We start from the raw sequence: 10,798 nt of genomic DNA, 5'->3' as shown, positions 1-10,798 counted from the left end.
GAGAAGGACCCGTGGAACCCCAGAAAACCACAGGGACTGGACTCCGGAACCACTACCACAAAGGCCCCAAAAACCCAGACACAGACGGGACCATGACCACTCTGGCCCCACCGCTAACCCCCACTCAGCTCCTAATTCTAACCGCACCCCTACCCCTATCCCTGACCCCAACCCCCACCCTAACCCCAACCCTGACCCCAACCCCCACCCCCACCCTAACCCTAACCCTAACCCCAACCCTGACCCCAACCCCCACCCCCACCCTAACCCTAACCTTAACCCTATCCCTGACCCCAACCCCCACCCCCACCCCCACCCTAACCCTAACCCTGACCCCCACCCCCACCCTGACCCCAACCCCAACCCCCACCCTAACCCTAACCCTACCCCTGAGCCCAACCCCCACCCCCACCCTAACCCTAACCCCACTCCCACTCCGACCCCTGACCTGAATCCTGCACCCACTCCCACCCCCCCACCCCACGCCACTGGAGTCGGAGTAGCGGAGGAAATCTTCTACCCGACCAGACACCCCCGAACAACGCGGAAGGTCCAGGAATGGACCATCAGAACCAGCAAACCGAACATAATCCTAGGGGACTCCAACCTCTCCAGGATCCAGTCCCACTCCAGGGGAGACCTACAAATTGACAGCTACCCCGGAGCAACATTTTATCATATCGCAGGACTCCTGGAGAAAACCCAAGTGAATCCCAGAGTACAGAGAGTCATCCTGTCCACTGGGATTAACAACAAGGACCAGCACCCTAAAAAAACAGCAATAAAACAGCTGCAGACCATGCTGAGGATGACAAAAAACACCTTCCCGGCAGCAGAAATTTGGATCCCGTTAATTAATTATTCCCAAAACCTGGAACCCCGCCAGAAATCCAATTTGGAGGAGATCAATAATCACATTCTCCGAAACATGCCACATGTTCCCAAACTTCCGGAGGAGGACTTCCGCACTACACGGGACGACATCCACTGGACAGAGAGAACAGCTGGCAAGATGTTGGAACACTGGCTAAAACATTTAAACTGAGAATCCCCACAAACCCAAACACAAACAGGGAGGGGAATAAGAACATTATACTGCTGGCACAAAACTTTTCACCCACACCAAATCAAATTAGTTTACTGGACAAAGGCCTATCATTCGTACCGACGGCAAACATTAGAAAAAAACAAAAAGAAACCCTCAGAGGAGAAGCTCAGGAGTTTCACAGAAAGCTGAAACTAGCTGTCTTTTTTGAGGGATCAGAAAACACAAACAGAACACCCTTTATGGCCCGATCCAACTGGGAACCCAGGGAGAGCCAAATCCCGGGTACAATCACACAACTCATAAAAGACAACAACACCCTGATCAAGGCACTTAACCCCCAAACCCATAAAGACAAAAACAACCTCAGCAGAGGAGAGAGCCAAGCACTACATCAGCTGGCAAACAATAAACAAATTGTCATCAACCAGCTGACAAGGGGAGTGCCATAGTAATCATGGACAGAACACAGTACATCCAAGAAGCACACAGACAATTAAACAACACTACACACTATAAAAAATTAATTCGACCCATATATCTAGACACAGCACAAGAAATATATGACATTATACAGACACTATTAGAAAACAATTACATCACAAAAAAACAAAGTTTTTACCTAAGGGGGGAGGAAAATCCTAGACCAAGGGTTTTTTACCTCCTCCCCAAAATACACAAACAGCCTCAGTCCTGGAGTGTACCATATGAGATCCCGGCAGGGAGACCTATTGTTTCAGACTGCAACAGCGAATCCTACAGGATCGCAGAATACATAGACCATTTCCTCACTCCACTGTCAACTAAACACAACAGCTACATAAAAGACACATACGACTTCATACGCATAGTTAAAAACACTAAAATAACACAGGACACCATTTTATTCACAATTGACATAGATAGTCTCTACACAAACATAAACACTGCAGCAGGGCTAACAGCTGTAAAACTCTGGATGGAGAAATACCCGGACGACAGCCGCCCGGATACATCTCTCCTACAACTGTTAGAAATAAACCTGACAAAAAATGATTTTGAATTCAACAAAGAATTCTTTTTACAAATCAGCGGCACAGCGATGGGTAAGAAATTTGCACCGGCCTACGCTAACATTTACATGGCACACTGGGAGGAGACTGTTTTTCCAAAATGCCCCAAATTACCCACCAATTATTTTAGATACTTAGATGACATATGGGGAACATGGACACACAGTTTAGAGGACTTCAAACACTTTATACAAATCCTCAACACACACCATAGAATGATAACAGTTAAATACATCACGCATAACCAACAAATAGATTTCTTGGACACTACCACATACAAGGGACCCTCTTTTTCCCAAACACACACCTTAGACACTAAAGTTTTCTTTAAAGAGACTGACACACACACACTTTTACATAAAAACAGTCTCCACCCTAAACACACTTTCAAGGGCCTGATCAAATCACAATTGCTCAGGTTCAACAGGATTTGCACACAGGTAATAGATTTTGAAGAGGCTACCCAGACCCTCTTCAATGCATTAAAACCAAGGGGGTATTCCAGATCTTTCCTCAGACAGGTCCGGAAAACTTTCTTGACCACCAGACAACAAGACACGCGCAAAATCATTCCGCTAATCACCACCTACTCAGCATTTAGCCTAGCTGCAAACAGAAAAATTAAATTAAATCTAACCCGCACTCTACAAAACACAAACATTATCCAGGACTATAAAATTATCTCAGCATATAAAAGAAATAAAAATCTTAAAGATCATCTGGTAAGCAGCAAACTACCAGAAATTAATACTTTACCAACACAGGGCCCAATATTTTACAAACAAGCCACTACAGTCAGAAACACCACTACCAACACAACCTACATAATAAAACAAACACTAAATAAAAACACTAAAAACTGCATATATGCCATTAAGTGCAAACAATGTGGTATAATATATGTAGGAGAAACAGGGAACACAATTAAATGTAGACTAGCACAACATATATACAACATTAGAAATCACAGAGAGACAGACACACACCTGGTGGCTCATTTCCTTCACCATGGACTTGAGGCACTAGAAATATCGGGCCTTCAAATGAACAACAATTGGACACCGGAGGAGAGACGCAGGTTTGAGAAACACTGGATTCTCAAACTTAGCACTCTATTTCCAAGAGGACTAAATCAACGCACATAGAGCACCGACACAAGAGGGACCAAATTCTTCCTACTTAAAGGCTTCAGTACCCTGAATGGCCAGTGCAAACTTTTATTTCCCAAGAGGCCCTAATATGGGACAACTTGGGAAATAAAGATTTCTTACTTACCTAACCCCCTAACCCTAACCCCTAACCCTAACCCTAACCCTAACCCTAACCCTAACCCTAACCCTAACCCCCTAACCCTAACCCCTAACCCTAACCCTTCTTCTTCTTCTTCTTTCGTATATCGTCAGATGGCCAACTCAGTGTCATGCAGCCACGCCCTCGTCTCCGGTCCTAAGTCGAAAAGGCCAGCTTCTGAGGGTGGGCTGTATAGGGGGCAGCCGGTGATTATGTGCTCGGCAGTCTGTTCAGGCTCGCCGCACTCGCATGCCGCACTGTCCGATAGGCCCCACTTCTTCAGAGATGACTTGAATCGTCCGACGCCAGAGCGCAGACGGTTCAGTGAGGTCCATAGATGGCGTGGCATGTCTTCTCCTTTTACACCGCCTCCTGGGTCCCGGATGTATCGTTGCATGCGGGAGGGCCCAGCCGTCTCCCACGTCTGTTTCCAGGATGCTGCCAGCCAGGCGTCTCTGGACAAGTCCTCAGGGATAGACTGTAGCATCTCCTGTGCTGCCTTGTTGTAGGGATGGCGAGACTTAAGCCTGCATGGTGGTGCCGGTGTTGTTGTGGCTTTGTGTAGGATGTGCCAGTCGTGCTTCTGGGCTTTTCTTGCCAGGGCGAGGGTAGCCGCATCCCGTCGGAGACTGGCTGGGGCGATTCCAGCTAGGACTGGCAGGTAGGACACAGGGGTGGGTTTCAGACAACCAGTAACTATACGGAGGGCGCTGTTGATGACCGTATCTACCTTGTTCACATGTGGACTTCTGCTCCAGGCTGGGGCACAGTATTCTGCTACGGGTAATACCAGGGCTTGCGTGGATATGCGTAGGGTCTGGGGGGAAGCTCCCCAAGTCGAACCCGCCAGGCGACGGATGAGCGAGACCCTTGCTGTTGTCTTGGCCTTCACTTCATCCAGGTGTTGCTTGTAGGACAGTGTCCGGTCCAAGCATACGCCGAGGTACTTGGGGGCTTGCTGGAACTCCAGGCGCTTGTTGCCAACATGCACGTCCAGTTCCCTTCTTGCTTCCCGATTGTTAAGGTGGTAAGCTGCAGACACTGTCTTGCCCATGCTGAGCTGAAGGTGCCACTTCTGGAGGTAGTCTGCCAGGATGCCCATGTCTCGGTTGAGGCCAACTTCCATCGCCTTCCATGTTGGGCGGCGAAGCATGATGGCCAAGTCGTCCGCATAGCCATACTTGGTAGATGTTGTATCTGGCAGGTCGTGAATGTATATGTTGAACACGACAGCCTTCACGCGGCCTCTCCTGTGAGTAGTGAGAAATGGTGCGAGACCAACTCATGAAACTAATGTCGCCAAAGAATCGTCGAGCTGGCGGAACAAGGTACAAGCCGAGGTCAAGACCAAGGCAGAGAACGTCCTCGCCAGGACGGGCGGACACCCCCACCGTCGAAAACCAAGGTCTGTCGGTGCTCCAACTCAACGTCGAGGGCCTCACCATCGCCAAACTCGAAGTCATCAGGCATCTTGCCGATTCCAACAAAGTGGCAGCTATTCTCCTGCAAGAGACACACTGGGTTTCTGACGACAACCTCAAACTGCCTGGGTTCTTCCTCACCCTAACCCTAACCCTAACCCTAACCCTAACCCTAACCCTAACCCTAACCCCCTAACCCTAACCCCTAACCCTAACCCTAACCCTAACCCTAACCCTAACCCTAACCCTAACCCTAACCCTAACCCCTAACCCTAACCCTAACCCTAACCCTAACCCTAACCCTAACCCCGACCCTGACCCTGACCCCCACCCCCACCCTAACCCTAACCTTAACCCTACCCCTATCCCTGACCCCAACCCCCACCCCCACCCCCACCCTAACCCTAACCCTGACCCCCACCCCCACCCTGAACCCAACCCCAACCCCCACCCTAACCCTAACCCTACCCCTGAGCCCAACCCCCACCCCCACCCTAACCCTAACCCCACTCCCACTCAGTCCCACTCCAGGGGAGACCTCCAAATTGACAGCTACCCCGGAGCAACATTTTATCATATCGCAGGACTCCTGGAGAAAACCCAGGTGAATCCCAGAGTACAGAGAGTCATCCTGTCCACTGGGATTAACAACAAGGACCAGCACCCTAAAAAAACAGCAATAAAACAGCTGCAGACCATGCTGAGGATGACAAAAAACACCTTCCCGGCAGCAGAAATTTGGATCCCGTTAATTAATTATTCCCAAAACCTGGAACCCCGCCAGAAATCCAATTTGGAGGAGATCAATAATCACATTCTCCGAAACATGCCACATGTTCCCAAACTTCCGGAGGAGGACTTCCGCACTACACGGGACGACATCCACTGGACAGAGAGAACAGCTGGCAAGATGTTGGAACACTGGCTAAAACATTTAAACTGAGAATCCCCACAAACCCAAACACAAACAGGGAGGGGAATAAGAACATTATACTGCTGGCACAAAACTTTTCACCCACACCAAATCAAATTAGTTTACTGGACAAAGGCCTATCATTCGTACCGACGGCAAACATTAGAAAAAAACAAAAAGAAACCCTCAGAGGAGAAGCTCAGGAGTTTCACAGAAAGCTGAAACTAGCTGTCTTTTTTGAGGGATCAGAAAACACAAACAGAACACCCTTTATGGCCCGATCCAACTGGGAACCCAGGGAGAGCCAAATCCCGGGTACAATCACACAACTCATAAAAGACAACAACACCCTGATCAAGGCACTTAACCCCCAAACCCATAAAGACAAAAACAACCTCAGCAGAGGAGAGAGCCAAGCACTACATCAGCTGGCAAACAATAAACAAATTGTCATCAAACCAGCTGACAAGGGGAGTGCCATAGTAATCATGGACAGAACACAGTACATCCAAGAAGCACACAGACAATTAAACAACACTACACACTATAAAAAATTAATTCGACCCATATATCTAGACACAGCACAAGAAATATATGACATTATACAGACACTATTAGAAAACAATTACATCACAAAAAAACAAAGTTTTTACCTAAGGGGGGAGGAAAATCCTAGACCAAGGGTTTTTTACCTCCTCCCCAAAATACACAAACAGCCTCAGTCCTGGAGTGTACCATATGAGATCCCGGCAGGGAGACCTATTGTTTCAGACTGCAACAGCGAATCCTACAGGATCGCAGAATACATAGACCATTTCCTCACTCCACTGTCAACTAAACACAACAGCTACATAAAAGACACATACGACTTCATACGCATAGTTAAAAACACTAAAATAACACAGGACACCATTTTATTCACAATTGACATAGATAGTCTCTACACAAACATAAACACTGCAGCAGGGCTAACAGCTGTAAAACTCTGGATGGAGAAATACCCGGACGACAGCCGCCCGGATACATCTCTCCTACAACTGTTAGAAATAAACCTGACAAAAAATGATTTTGAATTCAACAAAGAATTCTTTTTACAAATCAGCGGCACAGCGATGGGTAAGAAATTTGCACCGGCCTACGCTAACATTTACATGGCACACTGGGAGGAGACTGTTTTTCCAAAATGCCCCAAATTACCCACCAATTATTTTAGATACTTAGATGACATATGGGGAACATGGACACACAGTTTAGAGGACTTCAAACACTTTATACAAATCCTCAACACACACCATAGAATGATAACAGTTAAATACATCACGCATAACCAACAAATAGATTTCTTGGACACTACCACATACAAGGGACCCTCTTTTTCCCAAACACACACCTTAGACACTAAAGTTTTCTTTAAAGAGACTGACACACACACACTTTTACATAAAAACAGTCTCCACCCTAAACACACTTTCAAGGGCCTGATCAAATCACAATTGCTCAGGTTCAACAGGATTTGCACACAGGTAATAGATTTTGAAGAGGCTACCCAGACCCTCTTCAATGCATTAAAACCAAGGGGGTATTCCAGATCTTTCCTCAGACAGGTCCGGAAAACTTTCTTGACCACCAGACAACAAGACACGCGCAAAATCATTCCGCTAATCACCACCTACTCAGCATTTAGCCTAGCTGCAAACAGAAAAATTAAATTAAATCTAACCCGCACTCTACAAAACACAAACATTATCCAGGACTATAAAATTATCTCAGCATATAAAAGAAATAAAAATCTTAAAGATCATCTGGTAAGCAGCAAACTACCAGAAATTAATACTTTACCAACACAGGGCCCAATATTTTACAAACAAGCCACTACAGTCAGAAACACCACTACCAACACAACCTACATAATAAAACAAACACTAAATAAAAACACTAAAAACTGCATATATGCCATTAAGTGCAAACAATGTGGTATAATATATGTAGGAGAAACAGGGAACACAATTAAATGTAGACTAGCACAACATATATACAACATTAGAAATCACAGAGAGACAGACACACACCTGGTGGCTCATTTCCTTCACCATGGACTTGAGGCACTAGAAATATCGGGCCTTCAAATGAACAACAATTGGACACCGGAGGAGAGACGCAGGTTTGAGAAACACTGGATTCTCAAACTTAGCACTCTATTTCCAAGAGGACTAAATCAACGCACATAGAGCACCGACACAAGAGGGACCAAATTCTTCCTACTTAAAGGCTTCAGTACCCTGAATGGCCAGTGCAAACTTTTATTTCCCAAGAGGCCCTAATATGGGACAACTTGGGAAATAAAGATTTCTTACTTACCTAACCCCCTAACCCTAACCCCTAACCCTAACCCTAACCCTAACCCTAACCCTAACCCTAACCCTAACCCCCTAACCCTAACCCCTAACCCTAACCCTTCTTCTTCTTCTTCTTTCGTATATCGTCAGATGGCCAACTCAGTGTCATGCAGCCACGCCCTCGTCTCCGGTCCTAAGTCGAAAAGGCCAGCTTCTGAGGGTGGGCTGTATAGGGGGCAGCCGGTGATTATGTGCTCGGCAGTCTGTTCAGGCTCGCCGCACTCGCATGCCGCACTGTCCGATAGGCCCCACTTCTTCAGAGATGACTTGAATCGTCCGACGCCAGAGCGCAGACGGTTCAGTGAGGTCCATAGATGGCGTGGCATGTCTTCTCCTTTTACACCGCCTCCTGGGTCCCGGATGTATCGTTGCATGCGGGAGGGCCCAGCCGTCTCCCACGTCTGTTTCCAGGATGCTGCCAGCCAGGCGTCTCTGGACAAGTCCTCAGGGATAGACTGTAGCATCTCCTGTGCTGCCTTGTTGTAGGGATGGCGAGACTTAAGCCTGCATGGTGGTGCCGGTGTTGTTGTGGCTTTGTGTAGGATGTGCCAGTCGTGCTTCTGGGCTTTTCTTGCCAGGGCGAGGGTAGCCGCATCCCGTCGGAGACTGGCTGGGGCGATTCCAGCTAGGACTGGCAGGTAGGACACAGGGGTGGGTTTCAGACAACCAGTAACTATACGGAGGGCGCTGTTGATGACCGTATCTACCTTGTTCACATGTGGACTTCTGCTCCAGGCTGGGGCACAGTATTCTGCTACGGGTAATACCAGGGCTTGCGTGGATATGCGTAGGGTCTGGGGGGAAGCTCCCCAAGTCGAACCCGCCAGGCGACGGATGAGCGAGACCCTTGCTGTTGTCTTGGCCTTCACTTCATCCAGGTGTTGCTTGTAGGACAGTGTCCGGTCCAAGCATACGCCGAGGTACTTGGGGGCTTGCTGGAACTCCAGGCGCTTGTTGCCAACATGCACGTCCAGTTCCCTTCTTGCTTCCCGATTGTTAAGGTGGTAAGCTGCAGACACTGTCTTGCCCATGCTGAGCTGAAGGTGCCACTTCTGGAGGTAGTCTGCCAGGATGCCCATGTCTCGGTTGAGGCCAACTTCCATCGCCTTCCATGTTGGGCGGCGAAGCATGATGGCCAAGTCGTCCGCATAGCCATACTTGGTAGATGTTGTATCTGGCAGGTCGTGAATGTATATGTTGAACACGACAGCCTTCACGCGGCCTCTCCTGTGAGTAGTGAGAAATGGTGCGAGACCAACTCATGAAACTAATGTCGCCAAAGAATCGTCGAGCTGGCGGAACAAGGTACAAGCCGAGGTCAAGACCAAGGCAGAGAACGTCCTCGCCAGGACGGGCGGACACCCCCACCGTCGAAAACCAAGGTCTGTCGGTGCTCCAACTCAACGTCGAGGGCCTCACCATCGCCAAACTCGAAGTCATCAGGCATCTTGCCGATTCCAACAAAGTGGCAGCTATTCTCCTGCAAGAGACACACTGGGTTTCTGACGACAACCTCAAACTGCCTGGGTTCTTCCTCACCCTAACCCTAACCCTAACCCTAACCCTAACCCTAACCCTAACCCTAACCCCCTAACCCTAACCCCTAACCCTAACCCTAACCCTAACCCTAACCCTAACCCTAACCCTAACCCTAACCCTAACCCCTAACCCTAACCCTAACCCTAACCCTAACCCTAACCCTAACCCCGACCCTGACCCTGACCCCCACCCCCACCCTAACCCTAACCTTAACCCTACCCCTATCCCTGACCCCAACCCCCACCCCCACCCCCACCCTAACCCTAACCCTGACCCCCACCCCCACCCTGAACCCAACCCCAACCCCCACCCTAACCCTAACCCTACCCCTGAGCCCAACCCCCACCCCCACCCTAACCCTAACCCCACTCCCACTCAGTCCCACTCCAGGGGAGACCTCCAAATTGACAGCTACCCCGGAGCAACATTTTATCATATCGCAGGACTCCTGGAGAAAACCCAGGTGAATCCCAGAGTACAGAGAGTCATCCTGTCCACTGGGATTAACAACAAGGACCAGCACCCTAAAAAAACAGCAATAAAACAGCTGCAGACCATGCTGAGGATGACGAAAAACACCTTCCCGGCAGCAGAAATTTGGATCCCGTTAATTAATTATTCCCAAAACCTGGAACCCCGCCAGAAATCCAATTTGGAGGAGATCAATAATCACATCCTCCGAAACATGCCACACGTTCCCAAGCTTCCGGAGGAGGACTTCCGCACTACACGGGACGACATCCACTGGACAGAGAGAACAGCTGGCAAGATGTTGGAACACTGGCTAAAACATTTAAACTGAGAATCCCCACAAACCCAAACACAAACAGGGAGGGGAATAAGAACATTATACTGCTGGCACAAAACTTTTCACCCACACCAAATCAAATTAGTTTACTGGACAAAGGCCTATCATTCGTACCGACGGCAAACATTAGAAAAAAACAAAAAGAAACCCTCAGAGGAGAAGCTCAGGAGTTTCACAGAAAGCTGAAACTAGCTGTCTTTTTTGAGGGATCCGAAAACACAGACAGAACACCCTTTATGGCCCGATCCAACTGGGAACCCAGGGAGAGCCAAATCCCGGGTACAATCACACAACTCATAAAAGACAACAACACCCTGATCAAGGCACTTAACCC

At 48.4% G+C, this 10,798-nt stretch overlaps 2 protein-coding genes across 2 annotated transcripts; both read right to left on the bottom strand.

Moving 5' to 3' along the window:
- Window positions 1–3,481: 3,481 nt before the first annotated feature.
- LOC133120467 (uncharacterized) lies at window positions 3,482–4,857 on the bottom strand. The gene is made up of 4 exons (XM_061230318.1): window positions 4,757–4,857; window positions 4,335–4,637; window positions 4,118–4,278; window positions 3,482–4,041 (listed from the first exon to the last, which is right to left on the bottom strand). The coding sequence occupies exons 1-4, from the start codon at window positions 4,855–4,857 to the stop codon at window positions 3,497–3,499; spliced, it is 1,110 nt and encodes a 369-aa protein (XP_061086302.1). The 3' UTR covers window positions 3,482–3,496.
- A 3,331-nt stretch (window positions 4,858–8,188) lies between these two features.
- Window positions 8,189–9,564, bottom strand: LOC133120466 (uncharacterized). Its single transcript, XM_061230317.1, has 4 exons — window positions 9,464–9,564; window positions 9,042–9,344; window positions 8,825–8,985; window positions 8,189–8,748 (listed from the first exon to the last, which is right to left on the bottom strand). The coding sequence occupies exons 1-4, from the start codon at window positions 9,562–9,564 to the stop codon at window positions 8,204–8,206; spliced, it is 1,110 nt and encodes a 369-aa protein (XP_061086301.1). The 3' UTR covers window positions 8,189–8,203.
- Between the last annotated feature and the right edge of the window lie 1,234 nt (window positions 9,565–10,798).

Source organism: Conger conger, unplaced genomic scaffold (genome assembly GCF_963514075.1).
Source record: "Conger conger unplaced genomic scaffold, fConCon1.1 SCAFFOLD_53, whole genome shotgun sequence".
In the NCBI taxonomy this organism is placed as follows: Eukaryota; Metazoa; Chordata; class Actinopteri; order Anguilliformes; family Congridae; genus Conger; species Conger conger.
The sequence above is the reverse complement of the archived record's forward strand: the minus strand, read 5'-3'. Positions and strand labels throughout refer to the sequence as shown.